This window comes from Argiope bruennichi, chromosome 8, assembly GCF_947563725.1.
Source record: "Argiope bruennichi chromosome 8, qqArgBrue1.1, whole genome shotgun sequence".
Classification (NCBI taxonomy): domain Eukaryota; kingdom Metazoa; phylum Arthropoda; class Arachnida; order Araneae; family Araneidae; genus Argiope; species Argiope bruennichi.
In genome coordinates, this window is record NC_079158.1 from 5003867 (window position 1) to 5021078 (window position 17212).

Below are 17212 nucleotides of genomic sequence, written 5' to 3' on the forward strand. Positions count from 1 at the left end.
GAAGCGCGCCTCACATTCTAACGAACGAAGCGAGCAGAACATTTTAGAGTTTCACTCATTTAAGTGTCAACTGGAATCGTGGCCCAGCTACTTTTTAAACTGTCAGAAATAAATACACGCTTCCAGTTAGAAAAATGCTTTAAATTATATAAAGAATTACATTTTTTTTTATTGTGTCAGTCAATAAATGAATTACTAAAAAAGTACGATTTCCAAATTTTTATACGATTTCCCGATCCTAATAATCATATTTAGTAGAATATTCTTGGCGCACTAACATTTTAAACAAGGGGGAAAAAAAGGATAAACTGGCCGAACTTTGAAATTTTGATATTCATTCAGTCAATGTTTGTCTCGGGAATTAGCCATGCGTTGATTCGCTGATGTTCCACTTGGCACTCTTTGAAATCGTATAAAATTGTGACATTCAAAGCTCCATAACCTGATTAGTTTTAGTAGCAGCAACTTGGTTTAAAATGTTATTGCATCCGAAACATTTTCTTAACAAGCCCAAGAGAGTCGGGTAACTGCCTAAAAATTCGGAGCGCATTCTTCATTCTGTGCATATTTCTGAGCTCGAGTAATAAAATTACAATTCTTTACCTCAATCAGAATATTTTTAAGAATCGAAATATATACGTATTTCTATGGATTTTGAAAATACTGTTAGACTAGTAAGTACACAACCTGTATAAAAGTTAGCCAATTTTAGTAGAAAAAATTTCTTTACTTATTAAGAAATGAAACTGAATTATACAAAGAAGTAGATTCTCCGTAATAGCGGTTTCTATTATTTTCTCCCTTCATGATGCTTTATGAATATTTTCAAATCCATCGCTTTTCCGAAGGAAGAAAAATTAAGTAAATGGGTTAGCTTAAAAGGCAAACGACTCGAATAAGCACTTGTAGAATTCATTTTTTGCCTTCGATTTTATAATAGTATTAGTACTAAGTCTTAACAAATGAAAATAGCTTTGAAATAATTTCTCATTAATGTGTGATAAAAAATTAATTATCGATAACCAATAATTCAAATTGAATCTTAGACTTCAATGGACTTCTTCATGAAGCTAAGTTTACTATGAATTGTGGCATAGCACCGAGTTCTTGAAATTCTTCTCTCATGGCAAGCTTTCGGGTGCCTGCTTTCAACGCAAACCTGGAGAAACCAAGTTCAATGATTTTTTGTTTTGTTTGTTTGTTTCGTTTTAATACCACATGCTCTGCTTTTTACACCATTACTTCCGCATATCCGTAGGTGTTCGCGTACTACGGGTTGGAATCTCTTCTCTATATTATAGAATATAGATACTGTGATATCTGAATTAAACGACACTTCTTGTTTAGAACATTTATCGTTATTTTAATCTGTATAAGAATGTAAAGGACACTTGAAATATTTAAGCTTGTCTGAATAATTTTGGTGTTATAACTCGATTGTTTCTGTACACGGCCGGCCTTCTCTATGAAAGGGCCCGGCTGCCATTTGGGGCCCTAAATTTTTTGCAAAGTAAAAAAAAAAAAAAAAAAAAAAAATGTACCAATACGAGCACATATTACTTTTGAATATTTATTTAACGTATGGTTTTGTTTTTGCTATAAATTATTTCAGGAAAATTACAATTTTTTGCAATTTCTTTTTCGATTCTTAGTACATGACGTGCATTTAACCGAGGCCGTGCGCGAAAAAGATAAACAGAAGTAGCTATGCAGGAGGCCGAAAGGTTGAATTCGTGACGTCACAGTCGAAAGCCTCTGCTTAGCTCTGTTGGTGATTTAGGAAACGCTATTCCTATGCAGAAACTAACTATTACGTCTTTCGATAGAAATTTTTCTATCTTTTTTTACGGATTCAAACTAACCTCGGAATGAATAGCCAGTAAAAACTAAGAATTCATAAAACCTCTTTAATTAAACATTAATTTTCTTGCGGATTAAGAAGACCTTTGAAATGAATAGGGGATTTGTATCTTTAAATCCATAAGTTTCCTTTCAAATCAAATCGCATTTACAGAAACACAACAGAAGTACAAAGTTTTTGGCATTTACTTATTACTGAATGAATTTTTTACATCGACGATTAATTAAAATAGATATTTGAAAAAAATAGTACAAGTAAAATAAAAAAAACTTTTAAAGAGGCTTTGACACAAATTTCAATTGCAAGAAATGAATTTTGATAGAAGATCACCCATTGTTTAGAGAAAAAGTACCAGAAACCGAAAAACATTTTTTTTTTTCATATTCATAAAATAGCATATGCAAAAAACTTATATTTCATTAAAAAATCAATTTTAAAAAGATTAATTCAAAGCAGGAAATTCTGATGTTGGATAATCCAGTGTTTTAGAAAAAATATACAAAAACGATAAATTATTTAATTTTATTTACATAAATTTCTAATTAAATTGTTAGAAACAGCTTTCCACATCACCCAGGGGGTACTGTTTCTAGATGCACTACCCCTTTTCAGAAATATTAAGCGAAGGTGGGTTCCCCAGTAGGTCTATTTCCTTCGTTTGCTAAAAGATTAATATCCTAAAGTTTATCCTACTAAGAAAAAGTTGACAGTTTTCTTTTCAAATTTTTAGCTCTAAGCTGGTCATTCTTAATAATGGGGCACAGGTTCTACAAAAAATGTAAGATTAAAGCTAACTAAAATTAAAAAAGCTAAATTAGCATTAAGTTCAAGGATCTCGACAAATTTAAATTATTGCCTGTAATAAAAATAATATAGGAAATATTTCATTAAACTATTTCAAATTAAAATTCGTCATTCTGTATGTTTAAAAAATAACTGCGTTTCTGAATAATTTTCTTGCGATTTCGTCCGAAAACCTATTATTTTCTTTTGTCCACAATTGAATTTAAAAAATTATGTATACTTTACAAAAAGAGAAAAAGTCCGTTAATTTTCAGCCGAACAATTTCGTTTTGCTCGGCCCGCACAAGCGAGTTGGTTTTTTCCGTACTTTAGGCTTAGCCGATCTCGGAACGTAACATTAATTTCTAACCATTATGAAATGCTTACATTTAAAAGAAGCTATTGAAATTTCTAAGCTTTAGAAGAACCTAAGAAATGCTTAAATTACATAATTAAATAAACGATAATGTAGAGATAATATAATCAACAATTAAAGCATCAAATTAGACTTGTCACCACGTGAGTAAATACAAGAACAACTTTATATCTAAAAATATTGCAATCAAAGTTAACTCTAAAATATAACTAGATTATATTTTTGTATGGAACTAACATAAATTTAAAAAACTTACTTTAGAATGAGTTAATCCAAGAATACACCGGAATTTCGATATGTATTTCTTTAAATCACGCGCGCATTCCAATCGCAAGCACTCAAACGAAGGCTTTACGCTGTGACGTCACAGCAGCTAAATTTCTCATGTTTATGGCCTCCTCTAGGTAGCGCTCTTGTCTTTTTCGCGCACGGCCTCGATTTAACACGCTTGACATCACGCATGTTTGAACAAAGATGATTCTTTATTAATTTTAATTTGTTGAAACAGCGCTTAGTATTTTTTTTTACAATAACTGGTATTGTAAAGAAAAGTCTTAACACATTTAATACATTTAGAAATAAATCATTATACTTATTAATTAGTATATATTGAAATATGTGTTGAGCGTTATTTACATCCCTTTCATTCAGAATCAAATCCCGTAGCAAAACAATTATTTGCATTAGGTTTTCATCTAAATCGTTATTATAAAACATTGCAAAGTTTTTGGAACATGTTTCTAATTCATGTTTTCCTAAGGTTTTTATATTAGTGATTAATTTGAAATAATTTTAAATTTATCTTCTATCTGTACAATAACAATTTCAGTGTTAAAAAATAACTTCTAAATTCCTCAACCGGAATTTAGAAGTTCTTCCTCAACCGGAATCTTCCTAATTTCCTTCTGCTACTTCGAAATATAATTTTTCTCTTTTTTCGAATTCGATTTTCAGGAAAATGTTCTGAAAGATCCAGATTACTTGCTATCGCTTTTGTTTCGTCTAAAAATAAGTTAAATTTTGTTCTTAAATTTTGAATTTTAGTTTTAATTTTACTGACTAAATTAAAATTCCAGTCGAGAACAACTGTTTTTACTTGAAATAGTTTATTGATAGTGCTAATTTTGGACAATATTTTAAACCATACTATTAAACATAAAATAAAATTTCATTCTTGCATTGAATTCAATAGACTTTTAGCTTCGGATACCGCTGTATTACTGTTATTTGCATCAATAAATTCTTCTAGGACATTAGAAGTTTGTCCAAACTATATATACACTGCTTAAACCGTATCTATTTTGGCTTCCCATCAAGTGCCGCATAATGGTTTAAGAGTAATGTTTAAATGATTTTGTAGAATTTTCCACCTTTATGTAGATGCAGAAAATAAGTAGCTTAAACGTTGCAATATCCCCCCAAAAATACAATACATACTGCTGGAAGAGGCATTACAAATTAATGAATTAAAAGATTGTCATAGGCAAGGTACATAAATTGCGTGAGGGTTTAGAGCAATTATTCGAGATTGCACACCTTTGTATTTCCCTTTCATGTTGCTACCGTTGTCGTATACCTGTCCACTACAAACCATAATATCTAATTCAAGCTCATTTAATATTTCCAATAAAGCTTTTTCTAGTCATTCTTCAGTCATATCAGTTACTTCAATAAACACTATAAATAACTTATTTATACTAAATATTTTCTCTTTATTATTTACATACCTAATAAAGACTGAAGTTTGTTTTTTCTGGGAAATATCAGAAGTAGAATCCGTTTGGATGCTGTAATACGTCGCTACTTTTGTATCCTCATTTTCTAACAGAGCAATAATTTATTTTTATGACGCATGTGATAAACCACGCACAGTTCAATTTTTGGAATTTTTTATTCTCTTTATATGATTCATAAACACAGAGTCGTATTTACTAAATAATTCGATTCAACTTAAAAAATTTCCATTATTAGGCTTTCCTATTATTTCATGGTTCCCTCGAAGTGGAAGATTATTACATGCTAAAAATAGAATCACATCTACGATTCTTTGTAATAGTAATTTAAGTCGTTCCGTTTCCTTATTTATGTTAACTTGATTTGTTTTATCAATAGCTGAACACAAATTGAGTCATTTCAGTAATTCTTTCCAACCAATAAGTGAATTAAGTAACAAATAGAGCGTTCATGATCTTGAATTACTGTTGGTAATTTTCTTCAGTTATTATAGACACCTATATTTTTCATATCCTCTGGAAAATAATGTACAGCAAAAACAACATACGAGTCTTGAATAAACCCACCAGCTGCGAAGCTTCATTTCACCATTTGGCATATTTTTTTAAAAAAGTGTTAAGTATCGGAAACTGATCTACCTTCAGCATTCTCAGCAAAAATTTCTTTTGTGTTGTACAGATCTGTTTTTGACATAAAACATTTTAAACTTATCAGTTGGTCACAAACCTGAATCATTTATAAGCACTCGATCCCATTTGTTATTTTCTGGTTTAATTATATTTATATTAACATATGGTTCTTCAAAGATTTTCACAGTTTTTACACTTTTATGACAAAATTGTGTAGTTTGCGCGGAACTTTCTTCTCCAGTTGAAGCTTGAATTGTAACTTCTGAAGTCGAAGCCATTTCATTGCCAGAATTAATTCGTAGACAAGAAAATAGATCTACTAGTGAAATTGTGAATTGTGATCTACTTTTTGAAATTTAGTTCTTCTTTTTTTTCTTCTGTTTATTTTCATTCTTGAAACCGAGTCTTGACACCTTCAGGGATACTTCCTTGGCCTGGACAAGATTAGATCTAACAATATTAAGCATTTTATAGTATGCATTATCAAAGTAATATATGCCATTTAACTTAGTAGACGAGATAAATGATCCTACTTTATGTTTATAATATGTTGCATACTTGCACTAAACTGTCATATATCTGTAAACTTCATATATTTCAAAACCCATTGACTATTCCAGTTAAATTTCTTCCTCTCTTCTTTCCATCCCGCTATTACCGTTCAGAACATTATTTTAGTACTTGATCATGTTGAGGGCTCCTCAATCGCGGGGCCCGGTGCATAGCATCCACCGCACCCTTCAGATGGCCGTCCCTGTTTCTGTAACTTAACATGTTTACAACAACAGCGTCGTAGCAAGTGCCAGAGACATTATCATCTTTTCACTCCCAGTCGTTACCAGTGATTTAGCAAATACAGATGGTGGCCATGGCAAGAAAATATTTTTCCCTCTCTCTATGATTCCATACAATGATGTAGACACACGATTCTTTTTTATCTCCCCATAATGCGGATGTTAGGGGCATCCATAACCCCAGTCGCTACGCCACTGGCTACTATGACTTTCTTGCGATGTGGACGATACTTCTATATAGGTGCACCCTTTTCCATTATCTCTTAACTACTGCAGAAAAGGGGTCATTCACTAAAACCAAATGATATTAATGTCAGGCTGTATCTAATGATGTCAGGGACACCCATCATATTAATTGCAACAAAATGTTGTGATTCTATGCAACAATAATACATTCACCAATGCGAAAAAGTTAATTATGATTCCAAAAAAGATTGGCGAAGCGTCGTGTTGTTTCAGATTCTTTGATGTTTGCAGCAAAAACGTTTAAGAAAGCCGTTACTGACAGATTAACAAATTGATAAAATTTTATGAGGGCTTTTAATAATCTTATGCAAATCTCACTAGAGAATATTTATTTGTGCTAGTAGAAAGAGTTGCATCCACTCCAAATTATTACAAATGAAATAATTTTTCTTTGTTCGTAGTTATTTTTCGATTTTGGTGTCGTGATTTTTATTTATTTATTTATTATTATTATTATTATTTGCTTTAAAAAAGTCATGAGTATAAAATAATCGTCTGCTACCCTTATTTTCCCCATTGTTTCAGCTATCAACCATAGGCGTTTCTACCACCTAGAGAACCTGAACATATTAGTCTCTATTTTTTTTTTTTTTTTTTCCTAATTACGTATGTAGTATATCTGAAAGCCAAATTTATTTCCGTAGGGAAGAAGAAATATTTGCCTTCTCCAGTTTCGCCCCAAAAATTTGTAGTTTTGAAATTATTTAAAGAGTTATAAATGTTCGAAACGTTTTTCATACGAAGATTTTAATAATAAATTTTCAATAATATAACTTCACAACCAACTTGATAATGAATTTTTTCTTAACCCCTTGACTTAGTTCTTATAATATGAACGTCTTCCGAATTTCAGATTTGACCGATGTTTCTTGGTTCAATACTTAATTTCACTTAAAAAAAAAAAATTGGTGTTTTAGGCATGCTGCGTATAGATCTGAAGTCGAAAATAAATATGTGCCGGCTGATGTGGGAAGAAAGTTTGAACACGGGATTACCGCTTCGTCTCGCCCTCAAAATCTGACCATGGTTCAGTACTACGAGATATGTCTCAAATGATCCCCGTTGTTTCAAAACAGGACGTTAGCAAAACTAAACTACACAAAACTTAAACCATATGAAATGACGATGAGCGTTCGAAAACAGTATTCAAACAGGATGTCAAGCTAGTTTAAATTCTTAACACTGAAATTTTCTCTCATACCTAGAAACAATCTGTTACGGATTGTGTTTCAAATAGGATTAATTGAGAGTCATTTGAAGCAGTTGCGGATTTTTTGTAGCTCCTGCTATGGTATTTTATTTTAGTGCGGAATTATGGTGTTATAAAGGATTCTTTTGGTTGAAAAATTTTATAACTCGATAAGTGAGTGACCCTCTAATCAATGGGATCAGTAATCAAATCCGAAAAACGTAAAGAAAAGATTAAATTAGGAATTTTAAGAACATTTATTTTCGTTATTTATTGTTTCAATAAACGAAAGTGCTTCTTTTTAAGGAATTAATCTTTTTCGCGAATTAATCATTTAACGCGAAGCAGAACTGAGGGGCTCAGGATTTTTACAATTTGGGTGAAGTTTTATTCATTTTTGTGTTTGGTTGTCAATTTACAAGGAAAAGAGGGTGGGAATATCATAAAGTTAAAAAAAAAAAGAATATAGTATCAAACAGTAGTTACATTTCTGCCTTTAATATTCCCCTGCTGTTGAGAGAATGTTGTTTTCCTGTTTTGTTTGGTTCTCTCAAATTTCAGAGAGCCTTTAAGGTTGTTTCCCAAGGTTTACACTTATTTTCCCCCGATTTATTCATTTATTCGTCTAACTCTGTGATAGTAATAATATATCTCGACAAAATTCTCAAATTTAAGCTTGTCAAAGCATTTTTGTATGTATTTTAACTATTTAGGTGCATTTCTTTTTTATTCTAAAAATATTTCGATTATCATATTCATATAATTTATTATGAACGTCGAAAATATATATTGAGTCGATTTTTCCGAATGATAAGTCAGATTGTGAAAGCAGGTAAGCCTTTTCGCAATGTACAGTAGCTAAAAATGAATGGGCAAAAAAAAAAAAAAAAAAAAAAAAAAAAGTAGAAAATTAATAAATAAATAAAAGAGCAAAAAAATTGGTGATAAAAAATTGCACGAAAAACGATGTTGCAAAAGAATGACGAAGTGCCATTCTGAAATTGATATAAGGCAAGCCAATAATGACACAAAGCCTATGTATTCCCTCCCCCCCTCCTACTTCAATGAATCTATATGTAATCATAACTTTCTCCGATAGCGACTAAGAGCTCTTGAAACCCTAAATTTAGGCGCAATGGAATTATTCTGTCATTTAACTTTCATTTCAGCTAAAAACCTAAGATATCCATTAGCAGTCGATTAATATTATGTATACGAAGTGTTAATTATGTTTTACGAACTCCAATTTACATAAAAAATGACATCTGCAATATATAAGAATCTTATTGTCATAATTTTATTCTTAACATTCTAAAATCAAAATAAATCTGTCTTTTTTTCTTGTAAAATATTTGACAAAAATGTGGTTAAAAACATGTGGGGTTGAAGGGACACTCCTCGGGGGAATTCAGTTGACCTCCCGAATTCTTATACGTGACCTATGAAGGTCGCGTCTTTCAGGCGGGACCATTCCTCGAATATAGATGCAGTTTCTGGGATAAATAACACCTCGCATTACAGGGAGCGCAGTTTTCATAACCTTATTTATTAGTCGCTTGCAATTATAGTTCTTTTCTTCGATAGGGGGAGGGAGAAAAAAATCGTCATTCGATAAAAATATGAAAAACGTATCATTAGTTAAAAATAAGATGGAATTCAATTTAAATATAAGGACTTGGAAAATTTTGTTTACACGTTGTAAAAATTCTGCGTTAAGATTTTTAAATAAACATTTTCTTTATTTATTAAAGATATGTTAATTTAAAAAACGAATGCCTTTCGTTTACTTTTAGTTCAGAATTTAACAAAAGAAATTTAGTTGCGTAGTAATTGAACAGGGACATTTATAACCCGAACATCAGCCTAGGAAAAAGTTTTTAAAATAGAAAAACTGAGCTGCCATTTTAATATAAAAAGTTACTGTTACAATAATCGTGGATTTTAAATAATGCACTAACAGCTTTCTTAAAATACACAAATTGGGGGGGGGGACGGACTAAGCATTTGTTTGTTATGATTACATTCATTTAATTTATGAATCTATTTTTTATATCATTTTTTCAAAATTGGCAAGTAATCTGTAAATATCAAGAGAGATTTGACAAGACAAATGTATTATTCATTGAAATAATTGATAAATTTACTGCGATTAAAGAGGATAGCACATATTTTTTGCTTGCAAAAACGATATAATTAAAAATTTCGTTTATCTAATTTTATGCACTGTAATGATACTATTTGTGTTTTCAAAAATGAATCATAAATCTACATCACTGCACGCATATTTTGCTAAGTAAATTGTACTTGCAAAAGGAAGGAGTTATGCAGTGTGAAATCATCTTCATTGTGTACATTATGAACATGTCAGTTGTAAGTTTGAGTCAAATTCTGAAAAGGAGGCTCGTTCGCTCGTGTGCACAGGATCATGGTCATAGATACGCTATACGGACGACATTTTTAGTTAGAACTGCCGATTTGCATCCAATTTTGGAATCCGTCGTCTGACTGTTCGTGAGTATGTGAATGTGATAGCTCAAAAATGTAGTGAACATAAATAAAATTGAATTTCGACACTAGATAGTAATTTTGTATCAAATATTGGTTTCAAACAAATTAAGAGAAGCAGGGCTGGCCTTTACCTTATTGGGCCAATTGCTCCAAACTGGTCCCAGCGCTTAAGAGCCCCCCCCCCCCTGCACCAAAGTACAGTTCAGTTCACTGTATAGTACTGGAGTTGAATTAAGTAAAACAAATGTTCTACACGTATTTCCAGAGGGTGCAAAACTGAACTAAAGTATTAAGAAGCGTTTTCTATACATATTGTAGCATATAAATATATAACACTAAAATTGCTGATAGCAAATTTTAAATAAAAACCGCCTGACTGTGATAACTAAAAAAAAAATAGAAAAATTAAATTTATTGTAATTGTAGATCTGTATCCTATTTCGGACCCAATCCATCAAAGGATCGACTCCCTCTATGTTTGTTTGTGGATACGTGAAAACTATAAATGAAAAATATAACGTCTTAGATGAATGGAATTTGTCCTGTGTTCTTGGTAACAAAATTCTTCAACAAAACTTTTCTTCCTAATCGTGGAGCAGAAATGTTTACATGGCTGTCTTTGCAATACTATGAAGCATATAGCCCGTTGTATTGCGCAAGTATATTAAAAGGTCGAAAAGAGAATATTCCCACTGTTTTCACGCCCCCTTCTTTTCCATCGGGCCCTGCTGTCCGTCCGGCCCTGAAGAGAAACGACCGAAAAATATTTTCTCCATACTCTTCATTTCCAACGCAATTAGTAAGAATGGTCTCCCCCAAACTTTCTCGCACACTCTCGAATTTTTTTTGTTTCTGATGCATTTTTCCCAACCAATGGCAACCAGAATTTGATATAGAACTACAAGTAGTCACAATTTTACATACCAAATTTGGCATATTTCAGTTATTGCATTTTTGAGTTATTGTATTTATATGTTTCTGAAAGTGTAGACTGGCAGGCGGCCAACCCCTTGTTGTATTTGGTTCAAAATTTAATATGCGTCCAAACTATGGATAACTAATCTGTGCACCGCATACATCGAGCTCTCTTCGTTTTGTCATTACCGTATGAACTTATATTTGAACAGACAGACAGACTTCCTCGAAGTAGATTTTGCTCAAAATTTGATAGAAATATACATATTTGGCGCAAAGATCATGAACCTATCATCCACATAGCGCAAGAGTTAACTTTGTCACAAACAAACAGGCGGATGGACAGGAAGGACAGGCCAAAAATGAACTTTTCGAACTCAGAGAGGTCTAAAAAGATGATTTTCGTCAAAATCTTGAGTTTTAGGAAGCGTCTTGGACGCAAAGTATTAATGAAAAAATAAAACGAGGAAGCGAAAATAACATCTATTTCCACGTTGTCTTATATGGTCCATTTCCTCTTAGTTAGGGCACTCAAATGATGTGTCACATCATGTTTGTAATCATAAGCATGTCTAATAGCAATCCACTGCAAGAAGGAAAATTGAAAAAGTTTTAAAGGGTATATTCATTTGGCATACTAGATATGATATTTAATCTCTTAAAGGACTTATGGATCAAATAAAAAAAAAACAAATAAATAATATATGATAACAATCGAAAATATTGTTATTCAGCGTACAGAATATTATATTTAATACATTAAAGGGCTTATAGATAAAATAACAAATTAAAAAATAAATAATGGGTAATAAAAATAGAAGATATTGTTATAAATGCTTTTAAAATATTTATTTAAAAAATTTCAAATTTCAAGAAAACATTTCATAAAAAGGATCATTTCTGGAATTAGTGATAGTATTCATTTGATGTATTGGGTAATATTTTCGAAAACTATCACCGAAAAACGTTAATATTTTGCTTAATTTTTACTTAAATAAAATATTTATTAAAATTTCAAAGAATTCTGCTCGCTGGCTATTTTTGCCCTCCAAAGTATATTTGCGCTGTTGATGCTGAGATATTTGTTTTCATTATTAGTAAAAGTCAAATTCGATGAATTTTTTGCGTTTTTTGGAACACTGTTATCATCTTCAATTTCTAGTATGCATAGTCAGAATTCTACATCTTGTGTTTAGCTAATCAATCAGGAATGCATTTTGGAACAAAAGGTCTCCTACTGACGGATTGGATAAAAAAAATTGATATAGATATAAATTTTTGAAGTAAAAAGAAATCACATGCCACACATATATTATCTGGCTTGTTGAATTTTTTAGTCTTTCTATTCACAGACAAACTTCTTTTCACAAATTTTGTCCAAAACCTGATCGAGATTTTCAAATTTGGTATGAATAAATACCAGATTTTATCTCTCAATCTCCTTCTGTTTTTGAATAATCTTGATATTATAAACATGGCAGATGGATAGAAAAACGCAATCCCCCCCCCCAAATAAAAATCGTTGCGATTCTGGAGTTTGAAACGGAATATTATTCGAAATTTTAGAGCCAAATATTTTGATGATCACAAGATTTTCTTTTTATAGACTGAGTATACCTAAAAATAAAATCGGCTTCAAAAGTTAACAAAATGTTTTTAAAATTAAGGCAAGAATATTCATATAATGATGATATAACAGTATCAATGGAGTAGAAATGGATGTTTTAATAACTTGGGCGTATCAAAGGGGAAAGGGGGACGTTTTAGTTATTTTATTATACGATTTAAAAAACAAATATAAGCTAAAAATCATAAGAAGAAATATGTTGCGAAGAAGTGAGATTACTTGTGGCAAAAATCTGCGTCAAAACAAAAATATCGGCACATGGATCCATCACCAATGGGTGTGTGGTCGTATTTGTTGACTAGGCAAAGATTGTATCGGCCTCCTAGACAAAATTCGCACTTTCTGCAAGGCACTGCAGGTTCAATGCAAATTCGATCTCCTAGTAAAAAAAAAATAACAAATTTTTTATAAACTTAACAGGGAGAAACATAGTTAAAATTGCTTAGTGAAAACGCACGATTATTTTTTGAAAAGAAAAAATATGGAGGGGAGGGGGGGGGGAGAATGAAGCAATATTTAATGTTAAATATAAGAAATGTAATAGAATAGTCAATCCGAAAATGCCGAAGAATTTTTTTTTAAAATTCTCCACGATTTCATAATCTGTGTTTGGTTGCAAATTCACTGTACATAAAAACACAAAGATGCATATTGTAATATTGATGGAGCTTGCAGAATTAAATCTCTACTAAAAGATTTTTTTTTTTTACTCTACAGATAATTGAAAAATGAAATAACTTTTTTAATTAATTTATTTTTTACTCTACGTTATATTTATAAAATTCATTTGTGGGATCGCAATTATCCAAAATTTCAGTCTAGAAATTTTGAGAAACCTTTCACGTTTAAGACATGAGAAAAAAAATGTACCTGATTTTAAATGTTTCACTTCATTTCCAGCCCTGACAACGGTGCCGCTGGCTTCGTGTCCCAGAACAAAAGAATCCGTGACGAGCAACTCTCCGAGTTTCCCATCTCTAAACATGTGAAGATCGCTGCCACAGATTCCCACGGCATGAATGGCGATCAAAACCTCTAAAATCATGAAATGCAAGTTATCATAGAGAAAGCCAAATATAGTTTATTGCCGCATTTCAAGTGTATTAATCCAATGCGAAACTGTCATGAAAGAGCCGTAGATTTTTATATTCAACATAAAATAATATAGTGAAGATTCATGCGGAAAGTCACTATTCGAGAAAAAATAAAAGTTTGGTGATGGTGTTAATATTATAACAGATTTTACAACCAAGCACATGCTAGAGGCAGCCCATGTTTAACGAGCTGTCCTTTATGATCTGCAACCATTCGTCATAATCACTCCAGCTGCATTATGACGAATTCATTTCTGAAACTGTGTTAAGAATACGTCCTCACGGGCTTCCTGCCTCCCTACTCGCTTCTCTAAGTTGAAATCGTCATGGTCTTGACAATAGATAAAAAATAGAACTATTCCCAGGGAATTAGGAAAAATAAAAATTGTTCACGATTATTATTTAAAGAAATAATCGTGAACAATTTTTATTTTTGCATGTAGTATACTGGTATGTATATTATTACAATTTTGTAATATAGTTTTCTGATAAGAAAGAGTGTTTCACAGGCAGCTCTAACGTATGTTGAATGGATGATGGATCAATGACTCCCCCACACACTCTTCTGATAATTTGATATATATATATATATATATCTTTTAAAATAATGTCTTAGCTTGACAATTTTTTATCCCTTCACTCTGAGTGTAGGAATTTGTCTATGTCAGCAATTTTACAGATCTTCCGTTGCATTAATTAAATAAAAAAAGGTGGTATATATATATATATATATATATATATATATATATATATATATATATATATATATATATATATATATATATATATATATGCATTGTCTTCAGGAAGAAGGATAAATTTTTTGCTAATTGAAAAATCATTGGAGCTTTAATAAGAGCTAGATGTCACACTTCTGCAGCTAAATTATGTATTGTTTCTCCTTATGAATAGATTTTTAAGTTCTATAACTTCTATTCAAAATATTTTTGGGATTAAACGCATCCTTTTCGAGTAATTTAGAAGGAAAAAAATGAAAAATTACAAAATTTCACTTCACTTATTCCCTTCTAGTTTCCCAAGTTCCCCTAGCTGAAGGAAACCTTGGGATTGTCATACTGCAGCTGACTGAAGAAATAAAAGTTCAGCCGCAATTTGTTTTTTGAGTTAACTTCTCGGCCATTTGCCTGAGTCCAGATTGTTAAGATACACTTTCTGCCCCTCTCTTCGTGGAAAAAAAAAAGGAGGGGGGAGAAATGAACAGCAGATTCTCTTTGACTTTTGAGATACCATTTGTAATGGCGTAAATGAGATCTCTGTGGAAAAATGAAAACCTCTGTTTAATACTATCCTGAAGAAACATATGCTTTTTAACTGAAGGCTGGTTATTGTGAGCAAAAATTCATCAAGTTAAGGAGAAATAGTTGTAAATGTTTCTTCTCTCCCACGTACAATTTTCTATAGTCATAAGACTTTTGTAGAAGCTTCATTCCCCACATACCAAGGAAAGCTCGTCAATATTCCTAATTTATTTCTTTGCAGCCTTTGGACTTCGGAGCTATTAGAACTATATCAGTGAACTACATATAAGATGGAGGACTTGTTGATAAACGACATTTTGTTGGAGACTTATTTCAGTCATGGTCATTAGCTTGTGAATTTAGCGTTTTTCTCAGTACGCTTTCTTCTTTCGTATTTTTTTATTACACTTCTGAGGCAGAGCTGGATTAAACTTTCCAGGGACTCTTAAACAATCTCGGGGACCCTTTCTCACACCAAACTTTCGAAACATAATATTTTTCTATCTATTTTAATTTAACTTTTATATAAGTAGTTTTAAGCGACACATTTTGACATACTGTGATAACCAAACAGTTAATTGCAAATCACTATCTAAAAAAATTGGTTTCATTGCTTCGCATGTATAAAAAAAGGCACAACTGAAATTTAAATGTAAATTTTTAACAAAATAGTAAAAAAAAAAGCTTTTCTTAAGACAATTTAAATAATATTAAATATTAGGATTGGACATTTTTTTAAAATTACAAAGCAGCTTGGGTTTTTTTTTTTTTTTTTTTTTACTTTTCTAGAGTAATAAACATAACATACTATTTACAAATAGTGATTAAATAGGGACGCTGCTAAATAATGCTGTAAAATATTTGATCTTAATTCAAATAAATTCAATTGCACGGTCTTTAGAACTTAGATGAAAGCACAAAATTAAATAATTCTCAAAATATCGCAAAAAATTCTCTAGGGCCCCTAAAGCTAGGTAGTGTTCTTATTTAATAATTCAACCTTGACATTTGATATGATAGTTTTGATTTGAGCTTTGAAAAAAGCATTCATTTTGACTTTGAATATAAGCCTCGAATACCTAAGTTCTTTGTCCAAAATGAGAGCATGTTTGTTAAAATGGATCTTCAATTTTTTGGTCGAAGAGGGTGGTGTGAGCGATCACCAACTTTCAATTTTCGTGAGGCTGTGCTGCTATGTGAATGAGATAAATTTATTCTCACATGAGCACGCCATTAGCAAAAAATCAATTTTTGAAGACATCCGTTTGGGGGCAGAAAACAACATGAAAGCCGCAATAGACGACAACTTTGGATAAATGGAATTCAATGAGCATTTATATAAATTAACCACATTCTGCAGTAATGCGTGCTGGCGATCCTGTTTAGGTACTAGGATATTCATTAAATCGAAATCTCCATTCCTAAATATAGAAAACAAAACTATTTGCCTTCTGAGTGAATATTTTGGATTAATTATTACTACTATACTTATTGCAGCAACTAAATAAAATCCCATGTGATATTTATAGATTGGTACTACACATATAAGTAACATGAGATCATCATTCGAAGTTAAGATTCTTTTTCTCAATTATAACCTCTCGATTCTCAACCTAAATTCGTTTTCCGAAGACCGTCATGCCTTTGAGTTCTACTTTTTAATAGCTTTCGAGAATCAATTGCCACGCGTTTTTTTCTTCTTCAAATTAAATTTTCACCACTTAAAAAAAACAAAAAAAACACCATCATTACGATACCATTTAAAATTATATACAAAAATATTTTAAGAGAGGGAATTCTGAATGATGAAAAAGTATTTATAGGCCTTATTGGACAACAATTTTGTTCTCGATAAAGACAGATTTTGGAAAACATAATGCAAATATTGACCAGTTATTTCCTTCTATAAAGCATGTACTTGAGTAAAATTTCTAAAATTTCGCTCAAGTTAAAAAAAAAAAACCATCATTACGATACCATTTAAAATTATATACAAAAATATTTTAAGAGAGGGAATTCTGAATGATGAAAAAGTATTTATAGGCCTTATTGGACAACAATTTTGTTCTCGATAAAGACAGATTTTTGAAAACATAATGCAAATATTGACCAGTTATTTCCTTCTATAAAGCATGTACTTGAGTAAATTTTCTAAAATTTCGCTCAAGTTAAAAAAAAAAAAACCATCATTACGATA

General features: G+C 31.3%; 1 protein-coding gene across 1 annotated transcript in view; it reads right to left on the minus strand.

Moving 5' to 3' along the window:
- The window catches only part of LOC129981363 (sorbitol dehydrogenase-like), a 107946-nt gene that overhangs the window by 14034 nt on the left and 76700 nt on the right, over window positions 1–17212 (minus strand). Inside the window, exons 3-4 of the mRNA XM_056092186.1 lie at window positions 13533–13697; window positions 12882–13041 (exon numbers count right to left, since the gene is read on the minus strand). Coding sequence (XP_055948161.1) covers window positions 12882–13041; window positions 13533–13697 — 325 coding nt within the window. The remainder of the gene's footprint in view (window positions 1–12881; window positions 13042–13532; window positions 13698–17212) is intronic.